Raw genomic sequence first — 21,399 nt, forward strand, 5'->3', positions numbered from 1 at the left:
ACGTGCCCCCACACAAGAATACTCAAATACACAAGTAGATGTAGAATCAACATCTACTTGTGTATTTGCATATTCTGCGTAATCTACATTGTAAATTTTACACTTAAAGGAAACAATGATTTTATTCACACAGAATGTTTCTTCAATGAATTGAACTATACAATAAAGATAAATACACAAGTACATTATATGACAATTTTGGATCGTAATGAAATACCATTAAGTTGTAGAGTATTATGGGATTATAGCTATAATTTAAAGTGCAGTCCTGCCCTCTTATGGCTCAGCGGTGAATGCAATACATCAGGCTCACTTCATATCCCCCTAAAAAAGATAAAGTTGTCCACGTATCATTGATTATTATAAATTATACACACTATGTTACTGCAAGGGTTTAATTAGCATTTATTCACCTTCTATAACAGTTTGCATGGGAACCTTTAAACCATTCTTTAAGGAGTACTACATATGTTATATTAATTTCTAGGACACCTATTTCATCTTACTGGTGTATTATATCTGAAAAGTAACAAAAAACTTAGTAACTTTCTCTCTGGCCAAGAGTCAATGCTTTCTTTTAAACAACTCTTAGGTCAGCAGTCTTCCCCATTGATTGGGTAGCCCACAGAACAAGACAAAGAGACAATTTAAATGCATTTACAAGTGTTTTGAATTAATTATCTGACTTGAGTCTTGTCTTGTTGAATTCAATAATGAATGCTTTTACAAGTTGTAGGTTCTAATAGTAAACAATAATAGAAATAAACACTGTGACTGTCTGCATACGTATTCATAACCCAATTATGTATCTATGTCGACCTCACAGTTCTTAGATCGATGGTCCGATCTCAGGTTTGGACCTTCCTGTTTGGAGTTTGCATGTTCTCTCTGGGCTTGTGTGGGTTTTCTCCGGGTACCCCAGTTTCCTCACACATCCCAAAAACATGCATGTAGGCTGGTTGAACACTCTGAATTAGGGGTAGGGAAACTATGGCTCGGGAGCCATACGTGGCTCTTTTAATGGGTGTAGACGGCTCTCCACTAATCCGAGAGTTAGAATATGGAAACCTCTGGTGAAAGAGATGAATCTTGAACACCCCAATAAGAGCATTATGTGCCATGTGGCGTTGACACTAAGTCTAGCGCCGCTGTAATCATGTTTTTGTTCATTATTCTTCTGCATGCATACTTTCATTGATACTCATGTATTAGCAAGAGCGCAGCAATGTTGTCAAAAGAATTCTGTACTTTAGAAGTGGTGGAATGACTGAAAAATATAGAACATGTTTTCATGTATTTTCTACTTTTAAATTCTAAGTCGGGCAGCTCGGCGGCTGAGTGGTTAGCGCATCGGCCCCACAGTGGAGGACCTGGTTTCAAATCTACGTCAGTCCACCTGTGTGGAGTTTGCATGTTCTCCCCGGGCCTGCGTGGGTTTTCTCTGGGTACTCTGGTTTCCTCCCACATTCCAAAGACATGCATGGTAGGATGATTGGACACTCAAAATTGTCCCTAGGTATGAGTGCCAGCGTGAATGTTTGTCCGTCTTCTCGTGTGATTGGCTGGCCACCAGTTCCCCCTGCCTTATGCCCGAAGTTGGCTGGGATTATGCTCCAGCACCCCCCGCGACCCTCGTGAAGATACGCAGTTCAGAAAATGAATGAATTTTCCATCTGAGAGAGTTCTTTTGAACATCCATAAGCATGTGCATTGCGTTACGTCACAGTATTTGTCCGATAAGTGTAAACGTTTGCGTAACATCCATTCAAACTAGCAGCAAAACCGGTTTGGGAACCCAACATTTTTCCATTCGTTTTGAGGGGAGAGATAAAACGACGTTCGTTGAGTTGGAGGCTTGCCACCAGGGGTGGGCAATAAATAATTGGTAGAAGATTATTGCAGTATATTGCCAGAAATATATTTTCAATTGGGCTTTCAAGATGTAAATACATTTCTGTTTATGCTAAAAAAATTATCAATTATTGGTCGCCCAACCAAAATTATTTCGCGTGAAATTCGCAAGTGCATGCGTGCAAAAAACATGCCTGCTCGCATTCCATCTGGAATCTCGAGTTTGTCTCTCGTATCGTATCATCCAATGCTCCTTCGGAAGATTCCCCATAGTTTTCAATTTTTTTCAAATAAATCTACAACCGCGAACCCCCCAAAAATAATTTTCTTCTAGATTTCAGATGAGAACTTCGGGATCGTAGTCCCAGGGCTCATCAAAATCTAATTTTTGGGGGTTTAAATCTATTTTTCACATTAAAAAATAATAACATTTTTCTCACGCTAGGGGCCAATATAATTTTCGCCCAATTATTGAAATATATTTTGATTAAATCCTTACAGTGGCGTATCGAGGAATTTTCCGCCTCGGCGCAAGTTCTAGACCAGGGGTAGGGAACCTATGGCTCGGGAGCCACATGTGGCTCTTTTGATGGGTGCATCTGGCTCTTTGCTAACCTGTGAGCTAAAATATGGAAATTGCTGGTGACAGAACTGAGATATTACATCGAGAACTGCTTTAATCTTCTTTATTTTTTGCAGTAGACTCTTCTGGAATGCATCCTCTCGTTGATTAGCAACAGCAGAAGAATCTTTTAAAAAATATTCACATTTTTCCACTTTAAAAGTGGTGAAATTACAAAAAAAAATTGAAAACGTACTCGTTTACATGTATGTATTTTGACTTAAATTTGTAGCATGGCTCACAAGGAATAACATTGGAAAATATGAATTGTTTGTGGCTCTCTTCGTCAAAAAGGTTCCCGACCCCTGTTCTAGACGGTGCGCCACCTCAATGTCAGAAATCAATTATAAAGGTATCCAAATGTGATAAATGTCCTTGAAACTTAGCTAAGTTACAGACCAATTTTCTTTTCTAAATTTGCAAAATATAAAAACTGGATTCAGAAATATATTGCAATAATTTTCAATTAGGGCGGTCTGGTGGCGCGAGTTGTTAGCACGTCGGCCTCACAGCTCTGGGGTCCTGGGTTCAAATCCAGGTCATACCCATCTGTGTGGAATTTGCATGTTCTCCCTAGGCCTGCGTGGGTTTCCTCCGGGTACTCCGGTTTCCTCCCACTTTCCAAAAACATGCAATATAGGCTGATTGGACACTCTAAATTGCCTCTAGGTATGTGTATGGGTGTGAGTGTGCATGATTGTCCTTTGTCTCGTTGTGCCCTGCGATCGGCTTGCCACCGACAGGGCTGGGATAGGCTCCAGCACCCCCTGCGACCCTAAAGAGGATGACGCGGTTCAGAAAATGAGATAGGATGAGATCATTTTCACGGCGAAAATTTAAATAGATTTACTTTCTGGTGCCTAAATTAAAATATATTTATTTTGCGAGACAAATATATTACAATTTGTTTCTATATTTTCCAGTGGGAGGGGGGGAGGTTGAAAGGGAGGGAGGTTGATAAGAGAGAGAGAGCGAGAGAGTGATGGATTTGAGAAAAAGCCAGTGGCGAGTCAGGACGCGTCTTCGGTGCTTGGACGAACTACAGGTGAGCACTCCTGTTTTACTGTCTACCAAAGAAGACAAGAAAAACAAGTTCCTTTTTGAGCATTTTAGTCTTCGCGGGATTGTCCATATTAATCGTCTCCTGTTGTCTTGATCAACGGACAGTCTCCCGATGAGCGTCATGAGGATTTTTCTTCTTTGTGGACTCGCAGCTTCAGGTGAGATTCTTTTCATTACTGTATATTTTTAGTTGGAGTTCGTTCGAACGTGGCAAAACTCTTTGGAACGGTGATTCATTGTTGTTTTGCCCATTTCAAAGACAATACACTGCGCTAAAGCGCTCCCGGAGGGGCGTGAACTTAAGTTGCGTCTTTGAGCGGTTGTCATGCGTCATAAACTGGCACATCGGCGTGGGTTGTGTCCATTAAATAGCCGTAAGGGAGGCATTAAGTTTGGGAATAGAATGCCTTTACAGTAATTGCCAATCAGCCAATTGTCACAAGCGCAACTTGTTTTGATTCACTCATTTCCTCCCTTTTTACTGGAATGTAAAGTGAATGGCACCCCATTGACGCACACTGTATATCAGGATATCCAGGATATGGTGAATGACATCACAACCATTTATACCATAGGTTACAAACAATGAAAACATAATAAGCTTCTTCCGTTTCATTAAAACCACTCACGTGCCAGTGCGTCAATTCATTTCAATTGGAATCGCTGTTCAACTGCTTCAAAGTTTTAAAGAAGTACTAGTAGGATTGGAATTTTTGCCTAGTAGTATTGGCTTCTATCCATTCAGTAGCAGAAATAAGAAGGAGCTTTGAGACTTGGATAAGGATGTGTGATTAAGAAATAAAAGGACAAATGGGAATTTACCAATTACTCCACCACAGCATTGCGTCAACGCAATCAGACCCCCCGGCTTTGTTATCTCAAATTCAGGAAGTCATGCTCAAACAAGCACCCCGATACTTGTTTTTTTTTAAATTTTATTTTGAGGTATAAAATTGAACATTTGTCTGGAAATATGTATTTTCTTACATTAGATTACTTACCGATCTATACTAAGACAATGATGATTACAATACAGTAAACATTCATGTCCTTCACCCACTATTATTTTTGTTATAAAACGAATTCATTCCAGTTTCCATTTAATAAGAATCTTGATGTTGACCCTTCTATAGGATTAAACTGTGTCAGAGTCTATTTTATACATTTGACACGGGTTCTGGTAGCTTCACAAGTAACCTTGAAATACATTCAATTTTAAAAAAAAGTTAAATCTCAAATAATTCTTCCTTTTAGGAAGGTTGTGTATCTCCTCCCTTTATAGAAAAACAAACCACTATTTTTTTTCAGCAAAAGGAAATCTATATTTTATGCCTTTCCTTTGTTGATCATTCTCAACAAGAAGTCTGACATGAAGGCTATGATGCTGACATGTGCCAACCTGTCCTGACTTTCTGGTTTAACACCCAAGAGAGAGAAAGAGAGAGAACAGATAGATGTCTGTTGGTAAATGCGACATTCCGACGATTCCATTGGTTCTTTAGGCTTCGTCTTCATTCAGTCAACAGTTGTACTACGGTGTATAACCATATTATGACTTCTTTAATTTAACCACAACACTACATCAGTCTAATAAAGCATGGCTTTGATTATTGACATGCCGAGCTGTGTTGATACAGCCTGGAAGGATATTTTGCCTTTGCGGCGAAATGCTTTAGAGACAGTTGAAGGCTGCTCAAAATCACAGTAATTGCCAGCAAGGCGTACTCAGGGTACTTCTGTGAAGATAAAGTTCTCCTCATGAAGTGTTTCAGACAATGTTTGATTCAAACAGGAATTTGGAGAATCTATCACCGAACATGGTTGGGACTTTTTTTTGAGTCAAAGTTCATAAGGGATCTGCACAGGTATGGCTAGAAAAGTTCACATCTTGCATTTTAAATCTACAGTCCGGCTACAATGCAATCTGCTGCCAAGATGGTTTGATTGTGTTGAACCAAGCGACCCTCCGACCCCACCCCATTCCCGCAGTACACGTGTATATATATATATATATATATATATATATATATATATATATATATATATATATATATATATATATATATATATATATATATATATATATATATATATATATATTAGAAGTGCAATCAATAGATTGCAGTCAGGTCCTTGTTGTTTCAGCAGAAACCACATTGGTTAAACTGTGTGTGCTGGATCGGTTCGAACAAAAACGTGCACCCACAGTGGACCTGTTTGCCAACCCCTGTGCTATACAGTAGTTGTCTTTGTATTTTTGGTTATGTTTTCTTGTTGCATTCATGGCAAAGGTCTATTGTAATTTAAAGAGATTTAGTGTGTTGACCTACACAAAGGCAGGGGTGAGCATGCCAGATCTCCTTAATTCCACCACCTACAATTGCAAGGATGACTAATCAGAGTCTGAATATGGCTAACTAAAGTCTTTTGAAGGTTGCATTAACATGTCTAGTTGACGGATATCAGTTTTGCGGGCGGATCGAACTGTTTGTAATCCTGATGACAATTTGTTGAGTTAGCTCTGATGTCGCAACAGAGGTTTGATGGATTAAATTCTCATATGCATTGACACAGTGCTTACTTCTGATAGTTTGAGGGACAATACATATTAATGAACATATACGTACATATAAATGTGGAAGATTATAGCTGAAGGCTAATTTCTATCTTTAGTCCCTTGTGCAGGTTGATGTTAAAAACATGAGATAAAACAAATAAGGCAATAGTATGGGGGAGGGAAAAGAAAAAAAAACAGGACAAAAAACTAGAAAGCAGCATAGAAACGATGTCCAAATAGCCCAGGTCTAAGCAGTATTATTCTAAAAGTGCAGTGCTAATATAGGTATTTGAACCTAAAATTTCGTAGTCTTAACTACGTGTTAGTGAGAGGTCCGAACACTTTGGATGCATGGATAACAACACAATCCGCGTCCAACTTCTTGCTTTTTCCCCCCTTCATCTTGGCTTTGTCTGTATTATTCTGTGCAAATTTTACTTAAAGCAGTCCAGCAATGTTTCTACTCTCTTCAGACTTTAATGCAGCTATTTGTGCTCCATGTTGTTCCGTTTGGAATGTTTGTAGCTCAACACTACAACGTAATCCTAAAACTACACTCCTAACGTAATCCTGGCACTGTCAATTGTTCCATTCCAAAGCTAGTGCAGCTCTCACTCGCCCTTTAGTCATAACAATAACATATGCTGCGATCACGCCTTAGATGTTTAGCAAAAAAAAAAAGAGCTGTTACTTAAATTTATACATCTAAATTCATATATCTGTCTATGTCCAGTCACATTTAAATACATGTATTTTCAACAAACTTATTCTAATTGATGAATCTATTTCATGTTTTATTTGTGTGTATATATTTATTTATTTTTTAATATCCTACGGTGACCTCCAGTGTCCCGAGAGACATGTTGAAGAAAACTATATTATGTAGAGCACATGTGTCAAAGTGGCGGCCCGGGGGGCAAATCTGGCCCGCCGCATCATTTTGTGTGGCCCGGGAAAGTCAATCATGAGTGCCGACTTTCTGTTTTAGGATCAAAATAAAATGAAGAGTATAGATGTATATTATATTTCCTGATTTTCCCCCTCTTAAATCAATAATTTCATTTTTTAAATCAATTTTTTCTGTGTTTTTAGTTCAATCATTTTGTAATATCTAAAATTTATTTTCTGTTTTCCACTTTAATATGGAAAATAATTAAAGACAAATTTGGTTTCCTTTTGAAATGAAAAACTAATTGTTTTTAATGTTGCTTTTAATCCAGTTCTTTTAATCCATTTATTAAAAAAACCGACATGAAATCGAGTTGACGTTAATGCGGCCTGCGAACCAACCCGAGTCAACCATTGAGAAGTCTATATCCTCCAGGTTTGCACATTATTGTTAACTGAAACTGCTGTTTATTATGTTGAAACCCGGTGATGAAAGCCATTCTTTGTTTTCCAAAAAGACACAAAAAAGTGGCTTTGAAGCCCTGTACAAATGAGAGACACTCTCTCTAATACACCGGGCTATTTGTATTTCATGGACTATGTTCCAAAGGCTTCCTCTATAAGTGATGTAGGCTTCCTCTATAAGTGATGTAACAGGGATTTAGGTTTCCCTCAGCTACTCCCTTTGTGTCTGAGACAAAATACAGAGAGGAAAGACACTAAACACAGTAGAATCCAACTGTTTTGTACTTGATTTGTCCAGATTTGGAGTCAGATCTATTGCCTATTTGCGAAATCTCTTCTGTTAAATGCATTAACATCTGTTAGTTGACCACATGTTGAAGCAGAAAAATCTAATAAAATATAAAAATGGAATATCATGCTTCATAAAGATATTTCGAGTGGATATTTTAAATGGTAATGTAAATGTTAAACTTCTGCTGCACGCCAAACAAGTAAGACTTCTGGCTGTGGTTTAAATGTCCATCCTGTTTTTATTGAAATCAAGTTGGGGAATGTAGATGAAATAACTTCATAATGTGATTATGTAATAGGTTTTGAATATAAATGGCAGGGGGAGCATTTCATGTTTGTATAATGGATGTTATTTCAGTTTTAGCGGGTGCTACGCCCTGGCATTCACACTGGACATATGCAGTGGGATACCTGGTGATCTGATTCAAAATAAACAGCATCTATGAAAGAATTTATTAACTTGGAAACCTTCATATGTGACTTTATGGAAATATACTATCATATCAGTAGGTGAATTATTACCCTATATTTTTTTAGTTTGTTTCTTTTTGACCGTTTTACACAATTGGGGGATGCCTGCCAAACCAAGCGAAACCAAATCCTTGACTTAGTTTGCAGTGAAAAAAAAACTCTTCTGTTTTCTTTGAATTCTGATTAGCCATTTGACCACTGCATCCAACCACCACCCCTGTACACATGTCACTTAACTGACTAGTATGCCTGATTTTGAGTTTGTTAGCACTTGGTCATATTTCAATGGACATTTAGGAACAAGCGCAGCCTGGCGGGTTGAGTGGTTAGCATGTCTGCCTCACAGCTCTAGGATCCTGGGTTCAAATCCAGGTCGGTCCACCTGTGTGGAGTTTGCTTGCTTCCCTGGGCATATTTCTCAATACATTCCTCTTTACTTTACTTTATACTTTTTACTTTAATGTTTTTAAAACTTTCCTTGTTCTGTTAGCCTGGCTTCTTTCGGCTACTTCTTTTTTTGGAACCATTCAGCCATGCCTATGCTGTCACACACATGGGACTAGCTGTTACACACATGGGACTAGCTGTTACAATATGCAGCGGAAGGAGATTCGAAGCTGGACAAAAGTGCCGGGAGAAGAGGCAACGCTTCTGACCAACCATTCCATCATGGGATAAGATGGAAGAGCTGTCGGCGCTTACCAGCAACTGAGTCGAGGGGCTCTACTCTGCTACTGTTGTCTTCAGCTCCAGACTACTGAGGAACTGTGCGGATAAGCTTGGAAGAGTGACTCTGCATATTCTCTACCTCAGTCACAGTCTGCAGAAGTTCCCCATCTTGTGGAAGACATCCTGTGTGTGGTTCCAGTTTTTGTCCAACTTTACGTCTTTTGAGTCTGTATCCGTTTTTGCTACCGCAACCAAAATGGCGCCGTTCAAGTGGCAGCCGGTGATGGTAGCTCCATCCACTCTTGCTTGTTTTGTGTTTTTGCTGCTTTTCTGTCTTAATGATTTGATTTGGTGATTCTTAGTTCCATTTACTTTGATTTGCTTTGTACTTTATGCTTTTGTTGTTCTGCGGCCTTTGCGACTGTACTGTCTAACTTATAACTATGCCTTTTCTTGCTACTGTCACAATGAAATTTCCCGAATACGGGATGAACAAAGTTATCCAATCCAATCCAAGACATGCATGGTAGGCGGCGGATTGGACACTCTAAATTGCCCCTAGTTATGGGTGTGTGTGAATGGTTGTCCGTCTCCTTGTGCCCTGCGATGGGCTGGCCACCGATAAAGGGTGTCCCCCGCCTCTGGCCCCAAGTCATCTGGGATTAGGCTCCAGCACGCCCCGCCACCCTTGTGACGATAAAGAGGTTCAGAATATGAATGAATGACTGAATTTAGCAACAGTGGTGCCTGTAACAGGAAAAAAAAACATACAAAAATGATCTGTGTTCACACTAGCTTCTTCCTAAATGTTTCTTTTTCCTGCTCTTTCCCACTAGAAGATGGGTGTGGTTGACATTAGCCAAGCAGGATGTGCAAATTAAACAAGAGAAAGATTTAGACCAGACAGAGAGATATGGCTGGGCTGAATAATGGGCCAGACAACAACCTAAACAAATAATTCTCCCTAACAAGTACGTACTTCATCATCCCATTCTCATTCATCTGAATGAACTTAAAAATAAAAAAATAAAAACAAATTTATCTCTCAATGCCTTTAAACGTTTAAAATGTATATACCTTAACATTTGTTAACATTGGAAAAAATGTTTATAAACTACCAAAGCATTTGCGGTAATGAATAGTTTTAGTAAGCACTGATAGTTTGAGTCTTTAATAGAAAACTTGAATTCTTAATCAACACACCTAATTTTGAAAGCATAGATTAGCGTCACTTGTTATAATTCAAGCACAGATTGGCTAGTGCAGATACTATGTGTAGAAATGTGTTATAGTTATGAAGATTTAATCCTCCGTTGCTAAAAGAATTACGATGACTCAATCTGAAAATTGCAGCATGCAAACTTCCATCTGTCAACGTTATAGCAGAACTAGTCCACCATGTTTTTCCCCCTTTCTGGTCAAAACTAAAGTGCAGGAAAGCAGGAAAAGTAAATTTTCCCAGAGTATTTAAGTATTCACTTGAAACGGTTCAAATAAGGTATGCAGCAAAATCAAAAAGTAAAAGCATCAGCTCCACAGTTCCCTTCTTTTGGGGAGTTTGCATGTTCTCCCTGGGGTTGTGTGGGTTTTCTCCGGGTACTCCGGTTTTTACCCCAAATCCCAAAAACATCCATGGGAGGCTGGTTGAACACTCTAAATTGCCCCTAAGTATGAGTGTGAGTTTGATTGACTGTCTGTCTCCTTGTACCCTGCGAGTGGCTGGCCACCAATTCAGGGTGTTGCCCCCCTGGTGGCCATAGTTAGCTGGGATAAGCTCCCGACTCCCCCCGACTCTTGTGAGGATAATGACTGAATGAATGATTTTTTATTTTTTTCAAAACATGAAGCGTCCTAAGTGGCGCGAGTGGTTAGCGCGTTGGCCTCACAGCTCTGGGGTCCTGGGTACAAATCCAGGTCACGTCCGCCTGTGTGGAGTTTGCATGTTCTCCCTGGGCCTGCATGGGTTTCTTCCGGGTACTCCAGTTTCCTCCCACATTCCAAAAACATGCATAGTAGGCTGATTGGACACTCTAAATTGCCCCTAGGTATGGGTGTGAGTGCACATGTTTGTCCGTCTCCTTGTGCCCTACAATTGGCTGGCCACCGATTCAGGGTGTCCCCCATCTCTGGCCTGGAGTCATTTGGGATAGGCTCAAGCACCCCCCGTGACCCTAATGAGGATAAAGTGGTTCAGAAAATGAGATGAGGCAGGCGAGATGAGGTGTCCCTGACTATAAGCCACCAATTTGTACAAGAAAACAGTATTTTTTTCATAAATGTTAGGTTTTGCGGAGCATGAAACGTGATAGGACCCAAATGTAGGGAAGCAGGCCAATATAGGGAGTGACAGTGCACTAACAAAACTTTAATACTTCCAGGAAATTTTCAAAAACATGTGTACACAAGATGATCCAACCGACAGTGACAAATACACAGGGTTTAAATAGAAAGATATGGGTTGACGAGACAATCAGAAACACGGGTCACACAAAATGAAGCAAGCAGGGGCGGGGAAACGACAGGTGAACTCAATAGGCAATCACAAGGAGAGGTCACACAGGAGGAAAAAACAACAAACAACAAAACCAATCCCTAACAGTAAATAAGATACGATGGATTATAAACGGTGGGTGTCTGTGTTGTATTGTGAGATATTCACACCAAACAACATGAAGTTCATTACCCTGTAAAATTATGCCTATAAGACGTCCTGGACTATAAACTACATAGTTAAAAGAAGGGGGAGGAAGGGTAACAGATTTGAGAAAAAAAATAGTTCCATATGAAGTGATTGGTGATATGACTTTCACCTCATCTGGATTATGTCTAGGTTTGTTAAAGATTCTGTTACAACAAATATGTACATTATTGTGATCTTAAACTGAAATGAGTTCTGACAAAAGCAATTGAAGTGAGTCAGTTGAAACTGGTCAAATCTGGCATGTTTGTGTTTTTTGTCTCAAATCTGATGAAAATGTGTCAACACTTGTCTTCTCTCACATTTCATCAAGCTCATTTAAAACACATTACATCGAAATAGAGATATCAGAGCCTGCTGATGAGAGAGATGCCTATTTAGTGGCGTACGGGGGCTGTCTGGGTGCCCCACGCTCTCATCCCGGCCCACAGGAAGCATTCTCATGCCTGATAAGAAAGAAAACGTGCTGCCTCGACTCTCAAGCCCCTGCTGATTTTTTTCCCAGCTTTCTGGTGATCCCTTTAAGGAACAATGCGATTCAGAATTTGTCCAGAACTTATAACTATTAACAATATTGAATTATAATCCAACATCTCACAACATACCTGGTAGGACTTTTAGCTATGAGATTTGTGACTAGAGTTGTAGTGGTGTTAGTGGCCAGCGTGTCTGCATGTTGCATGTTACACAATTTTTTTCATTCATTTTTAACACAAGGGTCACAAGGTGCTGGAGATGAACAGCACACATGGAGGCAAAACAACACAGTAATAACATCATGAAGTGGGAATCGAACCCACGCTGTCCATACCATCAGTGGCTGTTGAATTTATCAAAAATTCAAAATTGCACTGAGTGATTTTATTAGATTCAATTGCATTCATTTCTTTCTAAAGGTCTGTCTGTTGTCATTCAATGATCTGAAACTTCTCAGTTTCCACTTTTTGCTCAGGTAAATTCCAACTGTTTTGTGTTGATTTGCCATTGAATGAAGCCAAATGCCTTCCTAAATTCAAGTCGTGGAGTTTCTTATGCCACACCATAACAATCCAGAATTGCCGTATTATGGATGCCGAAATTATATTGATATTTTCCCTATTTGTTGAGGCATACTAAATAGGCTTTGATTGGTTAATCTTCCCGTCTCCATCTACAACTCTAAATATGTAACAACAGGGAGTATGTATTGATGTCATAAAAGAATTTTTTTACAATATATCTAGGAGGAACTTTTGAGAAACACTGGTATCGTGATAATGGCTTTGTTTTGAGAGTTTGGTGGCCCATGTCCAAAACATTCAGCCCACCACTGTATTATTAACTTTGGTAATGGCTGCAGTCTACTGTATGACCTTTGGATAATGCGATGTAGTTTATTGTTATGGTTAATTCAAATAACAAGCACATTAAACTATTGACTTGATGGTAGACTTGACATGGTGGTAAATGGTAGTCTGGAATGCAATTTATAGAAATAGTCACTGACGGGGCCCATCTAATAAAGAAAAAACACTCACATTCCTAGGCTATTAAGTATGTATGGAAGTCAGGCTAGTGACCCAATAGAACAGCTGAGAGTAAAGAATAATCTGATTGATAAATTACACAAGAGATATGAATTTGACAAATATTTGAATTTAGCAGCTATCCTGACACTTTTCCGAATGCAAAACAGAAAAGCCCGGCAAGTCTTTAGTTGTGAAAATTTGAAGCTTGTTGCTATAAGTGATGGTTTCACTACACTTCTTGCTGGTGCTGCACTTTAAAGATTTGTTGACAGTTATGCGTCTAGTGGAGAGAGACTCACTTTTCAAATCAGTAAATAACTCCTTCCTGGATCATTTTATTGCTTCCTAAAACAATATTTTTCGTGGAGGCAGCAGTGGTTGTCTTTTTGAAATCCTCCATACAAACCAGGAAGTTGTGCTCATAAATATGGGGACGAGGACATTTCCTTCTCTGTGCTTTGGACACTGGCTGCCAGCCAGCTTCACCGTGATTGCTAAAACTATTGTTAGTTGTTATTGTTTGGTTAGGGGCTCTTACTGTTGTAAATTGCTCTAAGACACAGGTGTCAAAGTGGCGGCCCGGGGGCCAAATCTGGCCCGCCGCATCATTTTGTGTGGCCCGGGAAAGTAAATCATAAGTGCTGACTTTCTGGTTTACGATCAAATTAAAATGAAGATTATAGATGTATATTATATTTCCTGATTTTCCCCATTTTAAATCAATAATTGAAATTATTTTAATCCATTTTTTCTGTGTTTTAGTTCAAAAATCATTTTGTAAAATCTGAAAATATATAAAAATATTTTCTGTTTTCCACTTTAATATGGAAGATAATGATTAAAAGAAAATTTCCCTTACTAAGAAAAAAAAAGCTCAAATAAACATTGTTTTACATCTATAAAAAACGGAATATTCAGGACTTTTGATCCAGTTCTTTTAATCCATTTATCAAAAAAAATCTAAATATTATATCTAAAATTGTCCTGCCCACGTGAAATCAAGTTTACGTTAAAGCGGCCTGCGAACCAACCCGAGTCTGACACCCTTGCTCTAAGACAGGGGTCTCAAACTTGCGGCCCGCGGGCCAACTGCGGCCCGCGGGACGATAATTTGCGGCCCCCGTCTTAATATGAAAGATCGATTTTTTTTTTTTTTAATTAATTTTTTTTTTTTTTTTTTTTTTTTTTTTTTTTACCCCTTTCCCCATGATGGCGCCGTTTAAGTGGCAGCCAGTGGCAGTAGCTCTGTCCACTCATTCTTGTTTTACAGCATGTTTTACATGAAAAATTAGAGGGAACATTGACATGCACCTGCTTGTGGCAGGTGTGATACTGGTGTGCCGATAGCGAGCAATGATGATGTCGTGACCGGATGATTCGCCTAAAGACGTTTCGCCGACGGACGTTTGACAGACGGACAGGTCGTACTAGTATTTGTTAGTTTAATGATTAAATACAAATACTAGTATTTGTATTTAATCATTAAACGCGGTTTTCAGCTGGATTTGACCGAATTTGAGAGCATTTTGAGCCGTTTGGCGAATGGACGTCTATAGACATTTTTTTGCCTCCATCGCGATATCATCCAGTATTTGTATTTAATCATTAAATGCTGTTTTAGGATGGATTTGACCCGATTGCTGTCATTTTACGGCTCGGTTCTGCTACATCTGCCTGCCCAAGAGTGCTTATTCCCGGACTGCCATTGATGGTAGACGAACATTGATTTTTACTATAATTTGGACAACACCGGCGGCGGGCCGGATTAAAAATCCTAACGGGCCGTATATGGCCCACGGGCCGAGGTTGAAAAACTTGTACACACACGATCCGGCGGGGCGAGCGTTCGAATCCCGTTTCGGCGAAACCTCCGTTCGGCCGAATGAACGTTCGGTGGAACGTCCATTCGGCGACCTGCCCGTCTGTCAAACGTCCGTCGGCGAAACGTCTTTAGGCGAATCATCCGAGGACCGATGATGTCGCTCACACTGGTACTCAGTGCGCTCAGGGAGGTTGTCTTTCTGCTCAGACCAACAAAAAATTAGAGGGAACTTTGGTTCGGAGCTGAATGAACCAATCACGGTGAGGTATACGGCTCTGGAGGGCGGGACATCGGCCGGGCTGTCCAGTGCCTCGCTCACTCACTCATTCATTCCTCCAATCAGCTGGGCGGAGGAGAAGCCGTGAGGCCGATCACTCCGCTCGGCGCGCACACTCCTCCGCTGCTCTCAGCATAGAACTGAATGTTTTATCAGTGCTTTTCTTGTGGAAATCCTGATGCGGCCCAGTCTCACCCAGACTCGGCCTCTAGCGGCCCCCAGGTAAATTGAGTTCGAGACCCCTGCTCTAAGACATTCAACGGCTGCCGTAAGCAGCATGAGGATGCTGACTCTGCGATGTGTTTTTCCAAGTATGAAAATTCGGATTTCTACTCAGTTTCATGCAATTTAGTCCACAGCTTCCCTAGTACACATTCATCATTCTTGTCTTGCTGGAAGGGTGGGCTGAAATATATAAAATAATTTATACAAAAATGCATTTTTTTTAAGTTGCCCAGGAAAGTTATAGTTTCTTCTTGCAGTAGTTCTGCGTTGGCAGCATTGGGGTCTCAGTGGGTAGACTGCAGGCACTTACTAAGCAGGGAAGTCATGAATGATTCATCATGAGTTGTTCCAGTGAATTTATGCATGCATTTCTTTAACCGATTTGCTGTGATTATTGGACTTGGTCTGTATGCCCTCCATTGCCATACTGTATGTGTGTCTTCTGTTGTAGGCGTGCTGCAGGTCAATGGGATCCGCATATTCACTTCAGATGACGTGGAGGCCGTCAACGGGACGGACATTCGTCTGAAGTGTACATTCTCTAGTTCCTCTACTATCAACCCAAATCTCATCATCGTCTCTTGGAGCTTCCGACCCCTTAAACCAGGCCGAGAAGAATCAGTGAGTTTATATCTGTGTCTTGATAAGGACGTTTTAGGGAGCGTCCATCTCATTAGTCCATGGATAAAGATGATTAAAGTAACTAGAAAATTGGTTAGTGTGTGTGTGTGTATGTGTGTGTTTTATTTAGCTGACCTATTCTCATTGTAGCTACCTACAATCTTGCAGGCATAAAGGTAAAATGAGATGTATTTAATTTGATTGCGATTGTGTTAGCACACAAAAACTACACTAAGGGTGTCAGACTCAGGTTGGTTCTCAGGCCGCTTTAACGTCAACTTGATTTCACGTGGGCCGGACCATTTTAGATATATTTAGATTTTTTTTAATAAATGGATTAAAAGAACTGGATTAAAAGCCCTGAGTATTCAGTTTTTTATAGATCTAAAACAATGGTTTTTTTTTTTTTTTTTTTTAGATTTTACAAAATGAATTTTGAACTAAAAACAGAAAAAAATGATTAAAAAATTACAATTATTGATTTAAAAGGGGGAAAATCAGGAAATTTAATATACATCTATACTCTTCATTTTAATTTGATCCTAAAATAGAAAGTTGGCACTCATGATTTACTTTCCCGGGCCACACAAAATGATGCGGCGGGCCAGATTTGGCCCCCAGGCCGCCACTTTGACATATCTGAACTACACTATACTTTTCCTCAAATCTTGTGCAAAGTTGACACAAGGAAAGAAAAAAAACTTTGATGCAAATGTAGATAAAGATTGATAAGGTTATGTTACCATTTAATAATTAATCTAACTCTCAATGAAACCGTTTTTCCTCTAAAATATATTGATTTTATCTATAAATCCTGACAGACTAATAAAAAAGGTCAGCAAAACAATTATTTTAAACAAATTATTTTCACTTATTTGGGTCTTTTGCCGGGAAAACGCACCTTATGGAGAAGCACTACCAATTTCTTCATACGCAGAAAGTATATATATACAATAAATGACAATATAACCACTAAACACACCTTTTCCCCTCATGTAGGTGTTTCACTACCAGCAGAAGCCATATCCCCCTCAAGAGGGAATTTTTAGGAACCGCATCATCTGGGCTGGTGACATCATGGGCCAGGATGCCTCCATCATAATTCGCGAAGTGAAGTTCACCTACAACGGCACTTACACGTGCCAGGTGAAGAACCCACCGGATGTGCATGGATCAGTTGGAGAGATTCGACTACATGTCGTCACTACAGGTAAGGGGCTTGTATTTTCACACAAGAATCCAATTACAAAACCCAAAAATAAAGCACCCCCCTTGACTTAGATTATAAATAGTTGCTGTTATATTGTTGCAGTCCAGACTTGCTCCCCTTTCACCTGGCTTTGTATATTTGCTTCCCTAGCCTCATTCTCGGAGCTTCTGCTGCTGGCTTTTGCTGTTGGGGGAGGCATCGCCGTTGTGGTTCTCCTCCTCATCATCATAGTGTCCTGCAGGAGGTGCAAGAGAAAGAGACAGAGGCGGGAAGGGGAGGTAGAGGCTCCTCGCAAAGAGAGAAAAGATCCCACAGTATGGTAAGGTCAGGAGAAACGAGGAGGGAAAGGGGAGCAATGATAGAATGAGGAACTGAAGAATCATAGATTTCCTCTTTCGGCCCTACATCTGAATTTGCGGGTGGGCTTGTGGCGCTCCTTACTGGGGCCTGGGACTCTTTCCCGCTGGACAATACTACTCTTCTTCCTTCCTCTCCAACTGCATCTTTTGGATCCAGTTGAAGGGCATCTTCCAGTAAAGCGAAGACAATAAGAAAAGGCCCTATGTATTTACAATCACAGAACATTCATCACTCAAGCTTTTTTTTTTTTTAATCACAATGTGCCTTTTTATTGTGCAATCATCATTATTTTTAATCCCAGCACCTTTTCCTGAACTTTAAAAAAACATTTTCCTGTTTAGACAAAATGTTCTGGTGATGTTGCATTTGAACAAAGGTGTATTCACAATGTTTATTTGCATACTAATACATTTCATGAAGCAACATGCTAGTGCAGGTTAAATATGGATGCTCTCTGAGCAAATAAGCAATAGGAACTGTAGAAATATGGTCACATTTCATGACTCTTCCAACAATATTTGAGATGCTTTTGTTACAGTTCTTATGGTCATAATGAGTCACAATTTGATTCAATCTTTCTAACCTCCAATGTACATTTCTTATTACCATTTGCAGTTCTAAATGTTTGGAACAACTACTCATTCCATGAAAAAAATGTCTTCTCTTGCTTGGGCACCGCTTTGTACTCTTGGGTTTTCAGATCTCACTGTGAAATTCATCTGGGTTAAGGTGACTGCATTCTTGCCTTTTGAGAAAAAAAAAGTGGTTTTACATATGGGTGGTGGTTGGTATGGTTAGAAGTGAGTCAATATTATCCTATCCATTATGATCACGTGCAGATACATTCTTGATGTGTGACTCTAACGCTTTGTCCCTGCTCCTCTTTGTGACCTCTGCTTGTCCTTGTCATTTTCTCTTTGTCTGCTGTGTTTTCTACACGTGTGTACGACATGATTCATTCATGAACGTGCATGCATGTATTTCAATGTGTGTATGTGTGTGTTACGTTGTTCTCGTTGTTCTCGTCTCCCCCCCGGTGCACGTCTTCCCGTGTCCTAGCCACCCAATGAAGGCCCTCCACCTGTACCTATCACAGACGTCCATAGAGATTGACAGTTCAGATGGAATGATCTCAGAGGCCAGCACTAAAGATCCCAGCTCCGACTCGGATGGCCCAGAATCGGACGACGACGATGAAGATGACGAGTTTGACTTTTCGGACTAAAGAGGTGGGAACAGACTGTGGATGCCCATTTGGTACTATAGTGGAATAATTACATTGAGTCCAAGTGGCGAGTTGTTAAAATCTGCAACGTTTGCTGGGGAAGCCATGTGCAGGGTCTTTATGAATTGAAGGAAAAGCTGACGGATGTCCTGTTTGAACAATTTGGAATATGCACAAAGAGGTTCAGGGATAAAAAAAAAATGTTTATGCTTCAGAGATTCATACGATGGAACAAAAGTTGAGTTAAACCTGCTGGGATAGCAGGTGTTTGGAAACTACAAAACTCCTTCTATATCCCGTTGTCTGGGATTGCACTGTTACATTAGATTACTTGAATAAAAGAACTACTTTTTTAAATTATATATTTGACCTGCAGGCCAGATGGATGTTGGTGTTTGAGCCACAGAATGCACCTTCCTTTTTGGAATATTGTGGGGGAGGGAATGCACAGTCTAGATCTGAAAAACCCTTGATTGCAAACTGTCCCAGCAAACCTCTTCTCTCTATGCATTACTATATCCACTAACACGTGACTATAAAAATATCTATATTCTAATTTTGTACTGATGGAGTAATACTGAGAAATATCCATCAATTCTGTTTTTAGATCACGGTCAAAGTATTTCATTCTTTGTTTTTATACAGGTATAGGATATATTTTGACAGAAATTTTGCAAATGATTTTCTAATAAAAAATGCTTATTAAATATTTTATTCATTGTGCCGAGTGTACTTAAAGCTAGATGAATGAATTAATGAGATAATGCCCTAGTTTTTAAATACTCTCACATGATTTGAGATCCTTTTATAAAATTCATCTATTATGTAAGAGTAATCTATTTCCCTGCATTTATTATGCATCATTATGTTTAGTAATGTACATTTGATTGTGCACAAACTGAATACTCTGCACCTTTATTTGTTTACCTGAAAGCTTTACACTCAGTGTTGTTTAAGGCTGCATGGACAAGGCTTTTCATGATTGTCAATAAGTTACCTGCACAATGTCAATATGTTTGTGTGCGTCTGTGTGTGCGTTTGTCAGCATATTTGTGTGTACTGATCAAAGTCTACCCCTTTGGCTGCAACATAAATTACTTTGTGGCAAGTCTGACAGTGTGTGGATATAAAAGGAAAATTTATGCATACACAATGATTAGATTATCGGAAACAGGTAAATCCCAAGATGAGTCGATGGGGGGGTTTCTTTATCACTGTGGTTTAATTGCTTTTTGCAGAGCCTTGCTATTTCCCAGTGTTTTCTAGTTTGTATTGACAAATTAACACATTGATCCTAGATAATTCAATGTATGCTGATATCATCACAATCAGTTTCGTAATTTGTTTTGCCAGGGGAAAACTTTTTTTTTTATACCAGTGTATCTGGAATATTAAAAATGAATTATTGACTCACAATCATAGCTAGGGAGAATTTAGAGTTCACTCAGGCTATCTTGCTGGTTTTTGGGACGTGGAAGGAAGGCGCCGTACACGGAGAATACCTATGCTGGCATAGGGTGAGAAAACAAACGATACACAGAAAAACTGGGCTTGGGATTGAACCCTTAAAGAAAAGAAAAGTTAAAAGAATAATAACATTTTTCTTTTTAATCCAGATCTTATTCAATGCTTTTCGGATTTTCGAAATTTATGATGCGGCCCATTATCTTTAAAACTGAATGAGCACAATCGGGGCATTTTGAGGTTTGGGATTACAGCTAGAGAAGCAAAAATGGAATAAAAAAGTTATTTTCATTCTACCTTTTTACCAATCAAAAAACAACAAAACAGAAAATAAAACTCGTTGTTTTCGAAAGGGAGGGGCCAGAAATGCCTGAAGTTTTTATCAAAAGAAATAAAATAAAATAAAAATAATGGGTCACCACCAGCCAGTAAATAAGAATGATGTCAGCAAAAGTACCGTATTTTTACAAAGTAAAGTCCTACTTTTTTCATAGTTTAGTTGGGCTTGCGAATAATCCTGAAGTGCTAATTATAAATGTTTTTCCCCCTTTGACCAACGACAGCCTATTATGTTGTTTTTGTAAGCTATCTGTTTAAATCAGGAAGTGAAAGTTGCTGCTCAAAGTCTCAAATTTCATGTTATTTTATTAGCATCCCGTTTTACTTTTTTTAAAATCCTGGATCATGTCAATGCAGATTTAAAACTGTACAATAGATCAAGTCAAAGATTGCCACATGCCAGCAACGGTGTGGATAGAAATAAGAAGCCTGACAGAAAAGAACAAAGGAAATTTCCTCAGACAAAAACTAATTTACAAAAAAAATGGAAGTTCCGAAACCCCTAACCCTGAATAGTATTTATGGTGATTAATCCAAAATGCACCTCAGTTGGTATAGAGTCATACCAACTGAGGTCTATACTATAGACTTCAACTCGGCCTTATCTATGAGGATGAGGCCTGGGGGAAATGGGTAGATGGATGCAAAACAGCGTCACCTGCAGAACTTGATAAGGCACTGCTTTTCCCACCTAATCTTGACAGGGTTCTCATATTAGAACTATATAAGTGTTTAGTCACTACATTTTGGTCTGCATTCCTCACCTTAGAATGG

The 21,399-nt window shown here is 39.4% G+C and overlaps 1 protein-coding gene across 1 annotated transcript; it reads left to right on the top strand.

Annotated features, from left to right (window-relative positions):
- Nucleotides 1–3,457: 3,457 nt before the first annotated feature.
- Nucleotides 3,458–19,936, top strand: LOC144083927 (myelin protein zero-like protein 2). The gene is made up of 6 exons (XM_077612127.1): nucleotides 3,458–3,518; nucleotides 3,641–3,693; nucleotides 15,858–16,027; nucleotides 17,027–17,237; nucleotides 17,388–17,556; nucleotides 18,657–19,936. The coding sequence occupies exons 2-6, from the start codon at nucleotides 3,648–3,650 to the stop codon at nucleotides 18,820–18,822; spliced, it is 762 nt and encodes a 253-aa protein (XP_077468253.1). The 5' UTR covers nucleotides 3,458–3,518; nucleotides 3,641–3,647; the 3' UTR covers nucleotides 18,823–19,936.
- Nucleotides 19,937–21,399: the final 1,463 nt, after the last annotated feature.

The sequence above is a fragment of the Stigmatopora argus genome, chromosome 10 (genome assembly GCF_051989625.1).
Source record: "Stigmatopora argus isolate UIUO_Sarg chromosome 10, RoL_Sarg_1.0, whole genome shotgun sequence".
In the NCBI taxonomy this organism is placed as follows: domain Eukaryota; kingdom Metazoa; phylum Chordata; class Actinopteri; order Syngnathiformes; family Syngnathidae; genus Stigmatopora; species Stigmatopora argus.

Bases quoted from the DNA above. Each gene is read 5' to 3' on its own strand.
- LOC144083927 (XM_077612127.1), top strand. From the start codon at position 3,648: ATGAGCGTCATGAGGATTTTTCTTCTTTGTGGACTCGCAGCTTCAG. The intron at 16,028-17,026 runs GTGAGTTTATAT...CCCCTCATGTAG, and splicing joins AACCAGGCCGAGAAGAATCA to GTGTTTCACTACCAGCAGAA. The intron at 17,557-18,656 runs GTAAGGTCAGGA...CCCGTGTCCTAG, and splicing joins AGAAAAGATCCCACAGTATG to CCACCCAATGAAGGCCCTCC.